The sequence below is a fragment of the Carassius auratus genome, chromosome 24 (genome assembly GCF_003368295.1).
Source record: "Carassius auratus strain Wakin chromosome 24, ASM336829v1, whole genome shotgun sequence".
In the NCBI taxonomy this organism is placed as follows: Eukaryota; Metazoa; Chordata; class Actinopteri; order Cypriniformes; family Cyprinidae; genus Carassius; species Carassius auratus.
Genome location: NC_039266.1, coordinates 603196 through 618262, shown reverse-complemented (window position 1 = coordinate 618262; position 15067 = coordinate 603196). Strand labels below are relative to the sequence as shown.

General features: G+C 39.0%; 1 protein-coding gene, 1 long non-coding RNA gene and 1 pseudogene across 2 annotated transcripts in view; all 3 read right to left on the bottom strand.

Annotated features, from left to right (window-relative positions):
- Positions 1-742, bottom strand: part of LOC113041912 (vascular endothelial growth factor receptor 1-like) — a 31748-nt gene extending 31006 nt beyond the window's left edge. The window contains 1 exon segment of the mRNA XM_026200490.1: positions 443-742. Within this exon segment, the coding sequence (XP_026056275.1) occupies positions 443-500 (58 nt within the window). The 5' untranslated portion in view covers positions 501-742.
- A 1816-nt stretch (positions 743-2558) lies between these two features.
- LOC113041784 (suppressor of tumorigenicity 14 protein homolog) lies at positions 2559-13822 on the bottom strand (annotated as a pseudogene).
- On the bottom strand, positions 3862-4707 carry LOC113041911 (uncharacterized). Its single transcript, XR_003275481.1, has 3 exons — positions 4662-4707; positions 4128-4241; positions 3862-3899 (listed from the first exon to the last, which is right to left on the bottom strand). It is a non-coding gene; the product is annotated as an uncharacterized LOC113041911 (long non-coding RNA).
- Positions 13823-15067: the final 1245 nt, after the last annotated feature.

The window sequence follows — 15067 nt, the reverse complement described above, 5'->3', positions numbered from 1 at the left end:
GAATTCAGTTATATTAATAAAAATGAAAATACTCCTAGTAACAAAAATACTAGTTCGATTAAATTATAAATGTAAATGTTAAACAAGCTTGCCATAGCATTGGAAAAACTAATTGTGACACATCTGATTCAGCGCCAATTTACGTTCGTTCAGCGCATAATTTTGTATTTGCAGCACGCATTATTAACAACTGGGCATGAATAATAATAAAAAAAGAAAATGCTAACAAGTTGTATGTTTATCCAAATTGAAGGGAAGTCTCCTCAAATGATGCTGTTGTAAGGAATGCCACACTCACATCCTCAAGCATTCCCAAAATGTTATTTCATCCTTTAGCATTAATGGAGTACCATGCGTATTTGAAAAATAATTGTATGATGTTTAATATGAATAAGAATGAAAACTGATAGTCTACGATAAAAGTACATTTCATTCCACATACCTTTTGTCAGAACACGCCCTGACAATCCAAATATCATCACAAATAATATATCGAACATTCTCTTGGTCTTCCTTGAGGTCCTTTGCTTGGATATGAACACCTATGAAGAAACACTGCAGATCCAGTACTCCAGAGAATCACTGCACCTTTACAAACACCAAACTCCTCAACCCCTGCTTTCACATGGACTACAATCAACTTCGGTATCGTCCGGAGTATATGAACTCTTGAAGCCGGAGGACCACGCATGAATTCCAGTTAAACTCTTGCCCATTATGACCGCGGGCTGGGATTTATTCATTTCCCACTGCCACCGGGCTTCCGTGACGCTCATCGACACACCCATCCCGCGCGACCGACGTGACCTACAGCCCGATGTACAGCACAGCTCCTGTGTCTTTCCTCCACTTCATCAATCAAATCACAAATAAACTAATTTATTGCGGTAAATCCAACGCTGTGTGAAGTTATCCCACCCTTGCAATCCTTAAAAGAGGAGAATAAATCCATGAGGGGAAACAACTGAGGGTTTTTTTCAGAGAGACTAGGAGTGAGGAAAAATAGATACTCGTGAACATCAACGAAAATTTTGTTTATGCTGCTTGCACATTAATATAGTAAAACAGGAAGTTAATACTAACGAACAGAAGAGTAATTAATATAAAACCAAGGACATTTGCTTTAAAATACTGCTCTTTATGTTGTATCCTCCATTATATTGCTTTAAAGTATCACCTTTGTCTCATATTTTTCTCCTAAAATTCCTCAGGTGAAATAAAACGGATACAAATGAGACAATTGTTCACATAATTGGTCTTGGGAGAGAAAACTCAATTTGAACATTTAATCTTATTGCTGTCTAGGATAAACAACTGACTCGTTTGTGTTTTCATACATCTAAATATATTATATACATTAACCATGATTATATTCACATTAAATAAGAAAGAAACACTTTAGGGATGATTTACACTTCATTGAAACATGCAAGGGGAAGTCGTGGCCTAATGGTTAGAGGGTTGGACTCCCAATCGAAGGGTTGTGGGTTCTAGTCTCGGGCCGGACGGAATTGTGGGTGGGGGGAGTGCATGTACAGTTCTCTCTCCACCTTCAATACCACGACTTAGGTGCCCTTGAGCAAGGCACTGAACCCCCACTGCTCCCCGGGCGCCGCAGCATTAATGGCTGCCCACTGCTCCGGGTGTGTGCTCACAGTGTGTGTGTTTGTGTTCACTGCTCTGTGTGTGTGCATTTCGGATGGGTTAAATGCAGAGCACAAATTCTGAGTATGGGTCACCATACTTGGCTGAATGTCACTTCACACACTTCACACTTCAATATAGGAACAGATCACAGAGTGGAAGTAATGTAGCACCTCTTTTTAATATAATTCTATTTTTTTCATATATCTAATAAAAGTATCAACATTAGCTCAGTTTTGACATTTGCATCTGTTTTTTCAGGGATACAGATAATATTGTGTGTGTAACTAAGGAAGTACTGAGTAAGATGTAATGTCAAATCATGACCAGCAGAGAGTCTGAAGGGCTGCTGCTGCTCTCGCCCAATAAGGGAGAAGCCAATCATTTTTGTGATAACAAAAAAACCCTACAAAAACATACAAAACAGTAACAATAATGACTAAAATTCATGTTGGTCATTATTTCTGACATGCAATCAGTTTCACAGTTGAACATATTTGATAAGGAACATGAAGTGGAGGGTTTATATCCTTCTTAAACAATGAAAAAAAAAATCCTTTAACATGAATAAATGAATGAAAACTAATATTAAGCCACTGTATGCAAATAACACAAATCTTACCAAGAGAACTCTTTCCACTGCAAATAATCCCTCAGTCTCTACACTATTAGTCCACTGTCGAGGCTTTACAGAATACAGTTGGTTTGTAGGTGGTTCTTATGAGTTTGGGGCATGAAGAAGGGAGTGAAGCTTCTGGAAGACCGTGGGTAGAGGTTTCAAACGCTGAGCAACAGGAATTGGTGGGAAATTGCTTCCGATGCAGAGGTGTTGATGTTTGCTGTGTGTCTGGGCACCATGAGAGCTGGGCACCTCGATCACAAGCAACTGAGTTTGGGCCAATCACCTTCTCTGGTGTAAATATATGTGTGTGTGTGTAAGTCACACCTGGCCTTTCGTCTGCTGGTGAATCCAGTCTGTGAACTTAATGACACGTGTGTAAACTCCAGGCCGGTTCTGTCGGGCACAGCCCTCACCCCAGCTCACGATGCCTGCTAGAAACCACCTCCGGCCACGTTCCAGACACACTAAAGGTCCCCCAGAGTCTCCCTGTGCGAACATAGATGTGAATATATGAACGGTGAACATCGACAAGCAGCGAGCACAAAAGCACACACTAACCTGACAAGCATCCACTCCTCCCTGAATGTTTCCGGCGCAAAGCATTCTGGGAGTGACCGCATCGTCATACATTTTATTACAAGTGTTGTGATTGATGATGTTAACGGTGGCCTCTTGCAGCAATGTGGCCAATTCACCTGAAATCAAAAGTTTTTAGATGGAAACATTGCATGTTATGACATTAAATGGTGTTTAGGCTTCTTTAATCTGATTTACTTCTGAAACCCTTCTGCTCGTTAAAGTTTACAGACATAAAAAATATTTCAAATATAAAATAAACGTATTTCTTACTAGTCAGGCATGAGTTTTAAATCATTTGAAATAAGATCTCTATAGCAAATATATAAGTACCAATGAAATTTGTATGGATATATAAAAAAAAAAAAATTACATTTTCTTTTATTTAAAGTACATCTATAACACTATCTTTGTGTTATATACCCATGGCATTAAACCCAACTATGATGACCTCCGCTTCTGTGAACCATGGAAATGTGAAGGAAATCTTTGCCGTTTCAATGGGGATCCTGGGGGATTTTTCAGTGGGTGTGATCAAAGATGATTTCTTTAGAATGCGTTTTTCTCACCTTTAGTCATCGTATGAATCATGTGTTTCAAGACAGTGTTGCTAACGTTGTCTTGCTTCAGCTCAACAAGAAGTAATTGTTTGTTCTGAATGAGTTTCTACAACGTGTCATACCTTCTTCTGACAGAACCCCCCATCCAGTGACAAAGCAGCTGGTTCCCGAGGTGAAGGCGTGAGAGGAGGCAGGAATGCAGATGGGCTGTACCAACTCATTGAAAAAGACAGGGGCGCTTAGTTCTAGAAGAGCGATGTCATAGTCGGAGGTGAATTGGTCGTATTGTGAATGCAATACGATGCGACGGATTTGTCTGGTGGCCGCTGCGTTGCTGACTGAGTTCATAACCCGCATGCCCATGTAGGCCCTCCAATGATCGCGCATCAAGAATACCTGCCAAACTTTTTTCAATATTTTTTTTCAGTATTCTTAAACTTTCCACTGGCACATTTAAAAGGCACATTTAAAAGAGGAAGGAGAGCATCCTTTAGAAACTGCAAGAGACAGAAATTCAGCATCGCTGATCAAATGAAAGAACTAGAGGACATAGGACCATAAAAAGATTTCACACAGTTTTCTGTCTGATTGTGCCATTTGCTTTTTTTATGAATGTGTTTATACTGAAATCCATATGATTTGATTGTCCAAATGCATTTTGGTCCATTAAGCAAGGAATAATGACAAAATATAGCAGAATTGTAGGTAAAGTGGGTTTTACTCACATGCTCTTGTGCAGTTGAGTTCATCACTGCGGTCTTTGCAGTCCACAATCCCGTCACACACTGAGGCTTTGGGGAGGCAGATTTTGTTTGGGCACATATGGAAGCATTTACCTCCTAAAAAGTGGGCAAATTGAACACGAAATGAAAAAGAAATGAGTTGGACAACAAATAAGTTGTTGGTCATAATTACCATTGCTTGGTGAAATTTCAAAAGGATCTGCAAATGGGAGTTCTGAGTTAAAAGTTCCCCACGCAGATTTCGCTCATGTTCAAGTTAGTCAAGCAACTTTGGATCACTGAACAACAGAAAGCTGCTTAATTTAAAAGTGACTTATGTGTGCACATGCACATGCACATGCACACACACACACACACACACACACACAACAAACTGAAACGTAGGCAGGTCTTACCACAAACTCTCTCCACACGTCTGTAGCAATTAAAATAGACATCTCTGAGTATCAGTGAATGCAGAATTGTGCATGCTGAAGTATTAAGTCTTCTTAAGGATTAATTAAAAGACACTCTTACCACAGTTGTTCTCTTCACTGCTGTCATCACATGCAGTGTTACACTGGGTGTTTGGTCTGCACTGACCCATACAATACACTCTCTCCTGGTTTACACGTGTCTAATGGCAAAGTAGAACAGGGATAAATAAGACAACAATGCTTGGCTGAAAAGAATGTATGGAAAACCGAACTCATGCACTTACTGCATTTGGCCTCATCTCGTCCATCAGAACAGTCTTTCTCTCCATCACACACTTTTCTCAGAGGAATACACTTGCCATCTCACAGCGGAACTTGCCTCGGACATGCTAATATGGGAGAAAAAGCAGAATTAGTGAAGTGTACATTTGTGTTTGATTCAATTAACTCTTTATAATCTTTAATAAATAATACCATGAAAGATTAGAATTGTATTTTTTAGAAAAATATTTCACAGCAGTTAGTCAGTTTAATTAGATTGTCAAAAATCATGATATCTTGTATGATTATTTCTTTTTTACTTTTTGTTTGACCGCAATTTTAAAGTGGTTACACACATTTCATGTTGAAACTAGAATCCTTTTGAGACAGTCGAAAACAAAACAAAAATTTAAATCAAGTTACTTACAAAATAACGGGGGAAAAAAACTTGAATATGCCTTTCAAGAAACATCATAAAGGTCTCACCGCTTTCAGAGAGAAGGCCCTGTAGATCAGATAAAAACCTTTATGGGTCAAAGACTCATCGAGTGAAAATGCAGCAGGACAGGTGAAGAGTAGATCCTCTTCCTGCTGCTGTCCCCAACAGGGTTACAAAGTCTGTGAAAGCGTAAGAAAAACTCACACATGCACACAAATATGCCAGCAGTTCCATAAAAACATCTGACATGCCCCGTATAGGAAAGTTTAAGTCTGTTTTCTAGTCATGAATATATGAATAACACGACACTCACTTTACGCCGCCTATTTCCAGCCAATCTTTTTCGCAGGTGCTTGAGGCCGGTGAATCCTGAATGTCTAGCATCACAATGGTCACGGAGAGAAGGTATCCCGGCAAAGGAGCCTAAAAGAGAAAGCAGACTCTCAACGGACACACTCTTACACAAAGCAGCAGCCACCCTGTGCTCCTCATCTCAAAGAGGGAGCATCCCAGGCCTCTGAATGGGGTTCACAGGGCACTTGGGAAGAGGCTCATGGGATACCTGGGAAAGCCTTTAGCCTTAGCTCACCCTGATTTTCCAGTTACAGTCCACATTTGGAGGGTAGTAGGCAGGGTAGTAAGGGGACGTCACCGTGCCGTTCCACGCAGTGAGGAAACCACCACACTCTGCAGAAACAGTGACACAGAACTGAAGACTCCTGAACAGAATAATGGCTAAAATTATAGCATCTCATGCTGACTGCAATTCACTCACCGGTTTTGGGTATAGCTTGGAAATAAGCTTTGAAGATGGCTCCTTGCCTCTGACGATTGAAAGAAAATGTGACAAGCATGACGTTTCCAGAAGATGTCAGTTTCATCACAGGAGAGTTTCCTGATATTGGCAGACCACACCATCTGGGAAGAAGAGAGATGTTGTTTGATGTTTAGCCAACTTTACTTGGACAATGAGAGACCAAAAACAAAAAAAGTCATTTATGCATTGAAAAGAGTTTATATAAACATAAATGTATATTATTTTATGCCCAAATTGGATTTGTGTTAGTATTTGATTTAAATAGATTTAAATAGAGTTACACCAAATTCTGTCCATTCCTCACAACAAACAAACATATGAATTCAGAAGACATGAAATATACAATAAAGTTCAAAAGTTTGAGGCCAGTAGGATTTTATTTCAAGAAATCAATACTTTTATTTAGTAAGGATGCATTCAATCGTTTAAAAGTGATATTAATGAATTGTATATTGTTTCAAAAGATTTCTATTTCAAATAAATGCTGCTCTTTAAAACTTTCTATTTAACAAAGAATCCTGAAAAATGTATCATGGTTTCCACAAAAGAATTAAGAAGATCAACTGTTTTTAAATTTAATAATCGTAAGAAATGTTTCTTGCACATGACATCAACATATTAAAGTGATCTCTGAAGCCTAATGTGAGACTTAAAAAATTCAGCTTTGTCCTCAAAGAAATAAATGACATTTTAAAATATATTCAAATAGAAAACAATTTAAATAAAATAAATAAATAAAAATAAAACAAAAGGACCACTTTTAGGGAGCTTTTTTTTTTTTTTTGCCACGTTTAGAACTTTAATTGTGTCCATTATTAAGAAAGTATTGGAGATTCTACAAAATATCTTTCTTTGTGATCCAAGATCACAAATAGCTTTGCTTTGACAGTAAATGACAGAATGTTTCATTTTTGGGTGAACTAACCCTCCAAGTATTGTAATTTAATCAATAACCCCGAAACGTAGAAAGATGCAAATGGACAAAAACGGATTTTCTCTGCTGTCCCATCTACCTGGCGATGATCTTGTTCTGAAGCGGCAGTAGGAAATCATAAGCAGACAACTTGTTGGCAGAGCAGCTTCCTGGTGTCGCCCCTTGAAGTGTGAGAATGACAAGTCGCACGACGTGACCGGACGGCACCCGAAGCCTCCACTGGTAATACGGCTTCTTCGGACTGACAAGACTGAGTGTGCGATTGTTTCCATACTTAGCGTACAGGTCAAAAGACATGGCTGTTAGGCATATGAGAGTAAGACATGGTCAAAATGAGTGAATAAATAAAGAATACAACCAATATAATGAATGTATAGGAATTGTCATGACAGAATGATAGTATAATAGTGATAGTACACTGTAAAACCTGCCTGGTGGAAGGACTTGCATGCAGAGTTTACTCAGAGGATTAATGGGACATGGTTGCATTTGAATTGCCTTACCTACACATGGCTTACTTGTGTGTTTCTTCACTTGTGGTACGATGTATCATGGAGGATACAGAAGAGCTTAGTTTAACCAACGTTTGGCAACTCAAGTGAGTCAGTGTTCATAAATCATGTGAGTAAACTCAACAGGCTTTACAGTGTATTATGGTTGTACCCTGCAGCCCCAACTGCCACTTGCCACTCTGTAAAGAGTTTGGGTTCTTTATTTTGTCCGCTTTGTCATCAGAATCTTCATCGTCGTCATCCTCAGAATCACCACCGTTATCTGCATTCAAACCTGCACACACAGGAATATACGTTAAGATCTTTTCCTTACTTTGGAAAAGACATAAACAGAGGGATCAAAACGCTCTTAACCCAGCAGACGCAGTGTGTCCTCGTCCCTCTCCATGTAGTAGCGCTCCTCGTTTCTGCTAAAAAGGACCTTGTTGGTTCCAGGTAGACGCCGTTGCAACCGGGATGGGTTCACTCTCCGGAGTTCCTCAGCAATAGCGGGAGGAGCAGAGAATTTACTCCAGTAGTAGACACAAAGACCTTCCACTCCTTCACTGTCATCAGGACACATGACTTTTAACAAGATGGGTTTATAGGCTTTGAATTGAGATCAATTGAGGGAATGCATATATTAACAGGTTCCAAATGCATGAGATAGAAACCCACAAATAATAAATGCTGTGTAAATGATTACTAAGTTTGTGCAGTTGCAATGAGGCATTACACTTACACTACTGTTCAAAAGTTTGGGGTTGGTAATGTTTTTAAATGTTTTTCAAAGAAGTCTTTCATGCTCACCAAAGAAGCATTTTTTACATTTAGATGCACAAATACAGTAAAACAGTAATATTCTGAAATATAATAACTGTTTATGTCATATATTTGAAAATATAGCCTAATTTATCAAAAGCAAAACTTTTGTAACATGAATAAATGTATTCTTCTTTTTTTTTTTTTTTTTATTACTGATTCCAAATTTTGTACATGGAAGCTTATTAAGTGCACTTTTGAACAGGATCAGGTGGAATAATGCCTGATCAGGTCATCCGAACAACACTTGCATTCAAAGCTACAAGAAAAAACACACACTTAGTAGTATTCTTCACATTTCATATAGCATTGAATGGCACCGGAGCAGAGAATAAAGGCTATTTGTATGCTGTGCCATCACTGAAAGACTACAGAGAAACCAGTGCACTGAGTACAGCAGACGACCTCGAGTGACCACATTAGAGCAGGACTGGCAGTTAAGAAATGTAAAACACATTACATTTACTACTTGAGCAACAGCTGTGACTATAAGATAAAGTGCTGAACATACTGCAAGACTATTTTAGTATTGTTGGTGACTAAAACTAAAACTAAAATGATAGTTTCTGTTAGTTGGTACACATTAGAAGAAAAATGTAAATGTTGCTTTGGCTAAATGCTAATTGATACCGGGTTGCCTACTAAACTACTAAATGCTAATTTCAAACATTAATGCATTAATTACATGCAAGTTACCCTGAGCCAAACCCTAAACCTAACTCTAACCATATAGTAAGTACATTTAATTAATCAATATTAATGACTACTTCAGTGTATAATTACAATGTAACAAGGACACCTTAAAAAATAAACATAAATACCACTAAAATAACACTTGACTATTGTGGTGAATGTTCAAAATGGTGTCATAGTTTTTTAATTGTTATGTTTTTCTATTATTCCTTTTTGATCATTGATTAGAAGTTCTGTAAGTGACATTTATTAAAAAAAGGGCATACAATTTACTTGCTATCTGACTGATATTACTGCAACAGAGCAGATGTCCTGAGAAATCCTAACTGTCAGTGCAAACATAAACAGCAATAAATTAAAAAGAAAATAGAGATGTGAGCACTTTTTAGCCAATCAGAAACCATTTTGTGTGCTTGCACAAATGAAATGTATTAAAAAAAAGGCTAAATTTAATGTAGATTATAAACATACTGTGATATTTGTGTTCATGTACAGACTCACCTAAATGCAATAATTCCTGAGTGCTGGTAATATGTGCTCCATGGTGAAGAATCATACAAGTCTGAGAACTTAAATCCACGGCACATCAACGGAAAGGAAGGAAAGAGATGATAAAGAAAAATTACCATGAGAAAAAACAGCCGCTATTCTCTTTCCATTCTCAAACTATTTCTGAAAGCTGTAAACAAACCCCTGATAACATCTACCAAGGTCATGAAGTTCCCGCCGGGTATCAACAGTATTTTGAGACGTCTCAGTGACATCAGAACTACGGAAGGCGTGACATCATTGAAGAAGGTGAGACATCAGTGGCCCAGGCTAGACCTGCAGCCTTGGCACAAAAGCACTGTTCTTGTGCGATTGGCTTTGAGCAACAAGAGCTTTGGGCAACAACAGCGCCATTGTCTGGAGCTCAATGTCATCCCGAAGTGCTGGATGGAAGGGGCGGGCGGCGGGTTTAGAACTAGTTTTAAGAGCAAGAGTGCACACTTGCAGGCCATCAGTTCTCACAATCGGATTCGCTCACTATTAAATGGGATTACATTGGCTACATTTAGGCTAATTAGAGCATCGCGCCCAGACGAGAAAGCCACACTTGGCCGGGTTCCTCATTGGCCTCCATTAATCTCATGCCTAATGCAGACACAAATGCCAACCCTTCCCATGATACTGACTTTCCTGTGCTCTCTTTCGGTGCCCTAAATCCTTACTTTCTCTCTCTCTCCTGGTCTACTCTGTCCCCTGGTCTACCTTTCTTTTCTCCGCTGGCTGCAGCCTCCCAGCAAAGAGGTACAGTGCATCTGATTGTGTGAGAGGAAGCCCACAGACAATGTTTTATTGAAGGACTGATCTTCCTCTCACTCAGTCTGCCTAGGCCCTGTCCCTCTCACAAACACCGTTCTTGTCCTCGGCCCTGAAAAGCTGCAGTCCTCTGGGAGTCGGTCTCACCGCACCACCTCACACCGAGCCTGGCTCTGGTTACAGCTGGCTTTACATTTAAGAGGGCCACAGAGCGGCCGAAGGCTCAGCAGAGCCTGCTTTACATTTAAAAGGATGACAATGAGGGACGAGCGCACCACTGGACCTGCAGCTCTGGCGGACTTTGCGTTTGAAAGTGCCAGGGCCGAGCATCGTTCCTTGAGTGGTCTCTGGAGAGCGGCCGCATTCCGGAGAGATCACGGAGAAACCGGCTTTGTTGCCGAGGGCGGCACAGAGAGACTCTTATTTATGTTTATGCTTACATAATGGCTTAGCGCCTGAGACTGGAGGCGGAACTGTGTAGACGACGGGTCTGCCAGGTCTGGAGAGAAGCTGAGGTTGGAGAACTCGATGCTTCCTCCAAGATAGAACACTGAGAGCGATGGAGAGGCTGTGGGAACAAGAACACTTATAAGAAGAAGATATTTACTTAAAGCAAAAAAATAATATGTACTTTACTAAATATTACACTTAAAGTCATAAGCATACAGATACTTTTCAAGCTAAATATTTCACAAAAAAGTTGTGAAAAACTAAAATAGGCTGCCAAGTGATTAATCATGATTAATCACGTCCAAAATAAAAGTTTGTTTTTACATAATATATATGTGTGTATACTGTATATATTTATTATGTATACTATATATAAATACACACACATACATGTATATATATTTTTAAAATAATAATGCGTATATATATATATATATATATATATATATATATATATATATATATATATATATATATATATATATATATAAAACATAGAAAAAAGCAAAACACATTTTCTTAAATGTGTACATGCATAACATGCATGTGTGTGTATTTATATATAAATAAATACACACAGTACACCCAAATATATTATGTAAACACAAACTTTTATATAAACTATTAAGCAGCACAAATTATTTCAACACTGATAACGGTAATAAAAACTAAAAAAAATAATCAGAATACTATAATGATTTCTGAAGGATCATGTAACAATAAAGTCAAGTCTGGAGAATGGCTAAAAATTCAGTATTGCCATCACAAGAATAAATTACAGTTTAAAATATATTTCATTAGAAAACAGTTCATTTAATTTGTACTAATATTTCACAATATTACTGTTTTCACTTGATTTTGGGGGATCACATATATCATATGTATTTAAAAACATATCCAGCAGCTCAGTGTTTATGTGTAGTCTATCAAAAAAAAAAAAAAGTATTCAAGCTCCTCTTGAAGAATCTCCTTGGACAGCCAAGGATGAGAGGCTTGACTAGCTATACTGGAACATACCAGATCATAATCTCAGCATTCCTCTACAGCACAGGGTCTTAACTTACATGCAAGGAAATGGAGAGTCATTGCAATGGCAGCCGAGAGAGGGAGGAGGGGGGAGGCTCTCAATGCCCACTTACTCCATACCCTGCAATTCACTCTCTTGCCCATCGGGCTCTTGATGTCAGACTCGCTGCTAGATGGACTTGACATCTGGGTGGGTTTCGTCACAAAGTCCTCCTAAACACAAGTGGAGAAATTTGCCTTACATCACTTTTTGAGACAGCACTGACCTACTACTCTTACATGCTCACTATCGCAACCTTTCTGTCACCCTACAACACCCTATGTGTCGTATTTAATTGGCTTCCTGCCGCATCATTCTAAACATCTTTTCATTAGTAGGAAGGGGTCGTGGAACTAGGATATCCTGGTGGGATTCCCCTGTGGAGTCGCACAAAGTGTCATTTGAGGGTCTGCTTTCCCACGGCCCCTCTCAGCGGTGTCAGCACTCCATCTTTGACAAGCACATTCATGAGACTATCAAGACCAATGTTTAGACACAAGTGACCCGGTGGTCAAAATAAAAAGGTTCAGTTCATTAACACAGCTGAAATTAGCTTAAAATACCTATTGTAAATTTGTACAGAAGAGAGTGTTGTAACACGTCAGTTTAACCAATTGGAAATGGGAAACTCAAAAATAAAGATTCCAAAAGGTTATTATTATTATTATTTTTTTTTTACAGTGATTCCATTGAAGAACCATTTTAGGCTAACCATATAACATTTCAGTGAATAGCTTTTTTTTTTTTTTTTTTTAGTGGGAAACATTTTTTCTTAGTTTAAAGAACATCTAAAGAAACTTCCACTTTAAAGAACCTTTTGAAAGAATGGAAAGCGTCAGTAGAAATGGTTAAATGTTCTGCATGGAACCACAGATGCATATGATCACCATGTGACAGCAGTTTGAAAGACCTTTGAAAGAACAAGTCAATTTTGAAAAAGTATAATTTCATATATAATCTAAGTATAATTTGATTTTGTAACATCCATGCATGCTTGTCTTAAAAAACAAAAACGAATAAACTTGTACTTGTATTGCACTCACAAAGATTTGCTTTGCACAGAATTTATAGACCTGCATTTGCAACAGCTATGACTAACTTACAATTAGATATGATTTGTGCATTTCTAAATGTATTTCTATCGTCTATTTTCACACAACAGAACGAATCGTATTTTATATGTAAGAATTAATCCATTTTATTCCATTTTAATGAAAACAAGATACCAAAAGTGCCCAGAAGCATCATGACAGTATGTGTTGAATTCTCTGATGGAGGGTCTCTTACCTGTGCAGGTGCACCGGCGGGGGCGCAGGCTCCCAAACCAGAGACGCTGTAAACTTCGCAGCTTCTGTTTTTGGGAGAAGTCCTCATGACCCGCTCTCGTATGGTTCCGATGCAGCGATACAGAGCAATACCTCGGGCAGAGAAATCAGCCCGCAGACGTAGTGCGATCCCGGAGAAACCCGACCTGAGCGGGTCTGGCGCTGCGAGCATTCACTCTCCGTGTCCCTCCGTGAACAGGGGCTGCACGGCACCCAGCATGCACCGCGGTACAAAGGAAGCACTATGGGCAGGTACAATCCACATAGCCATCAGTGCGACAGGACAGATATTGTGGGCAAACTTCTCCCGTGGTGTGCGTGTGCCATGATGGGCCACGGTGGGTAGTCTGATGTTACATGATTAGAGCGGCATTCAATTAATCGCGGAGAAGAATTCAGCGGATAAGTCTCTTCTGGGGATGAAAAACATCAGCGCATAGCTAAAATATTAGTTTAAGAGGAGTCGGTGTGGATGAAATATGTCCCTGTTGTTCCCCCCGTGTCTCTCGTTACGAGCCAGCGAGTCGTGCAGCCTGAGAGTGTGCTGCACACTGTATTGATTACTAACGATTCGAGTCCTGAGCCAAACTGGGACATTTTCTTTCTTATGAGAGTGTGTTGTCATTCTGAATGTGGATGGGGGTGCTTTTATTTTAAAATCTCAATATTATTATGGCCATGTTCTTGTGCATATAAACGAACCGTGTGTGCTATTTGAAAAAAAATGAGTGAACTAACATAATTAAAGGGTTAGTTCACCCAAAAATCTAAATGATGTCAGTAATGACCCTTATATTGTTCCAAACCCGTGAGACCTCCGTTCATCTTCGGAAAACAGTTTAAGATATTTTAGATTTAGTCCGAGAGCTTTCAGTCCCTCCATTGAAACTGTTTGTACGGTTTACTGTCCATGTCCAGAAAGGTAAGAAAAACATCATCAAAGTAGTGACATCAGAGGGTAAATTAGAATTTTTTGAAGCATCGAAAATACATTTTGGTTCAAAAAATAGCAAAAACTACGACTTTATTTAGCATTGTCTTCTCTTTCGGGTCTCTTGTGAGACCATTCAAAACACTGCAGTTTAGTGATATCCGGTTCGCGAACGAATCATTTGATGTAACCGGATCTTCTTGAACCAGTTCAACTAATCGAACTGAATCATTTGAAAGGGCTCACGTCTCCAATAAGCATTAATCCACAAATGACTTAAGCTGCTAACTTTTTTAATGTGGCTCTGAGTTAAAACGAACCAATTTCCCGGAGTAATTAATTTACTCAAACGGTACACTAACTGAACTGCTGTGAAGAGAGAACTAAAGATGAACGCCGAGCCGAACCACATAACAAATAAAAGATTGACTCGTTCTCGAGTCAAGAACCGTTTCTGTCAGACGTGTCCAATTCGCGAACCGAGGAGCTGATGATACTGCGCTTCACGCTGAATCACACATGTGCAGTATCATCAGCTCCTCGGTTCGCGAATCGGACATGTCTGACAGAAACGGTCCTTGAATTCTAACTGACCCTCTGATGTCACATGGACTACTTTGATGTTTTTCTTACCTTTCTGGACATCAACAGTATACCCGTACACACAGTTTCAATGGAGGGACTGAGAGCTCTCGGACTGAATCATAAATATCTTCAACTGTGTTCCGAAGATGAACGGAGGTTTTGAACGACATAGAGGTGAGTCATTAATGACATAATTTTGATTTTTGGGTGAACTAACCATTTAATGAACAGGACAATTGGACTGAAATAGGCTAACAAGTTACTTTTACAAACAAAACGAAAACTGTAAAAACAATATTAAAGCATTAACTTACTTACACTATTGTTAATAATCATTAATAAATAGTGTTTAAGCTCAAACTTGTATAATATTTATTAATATTGGATAAA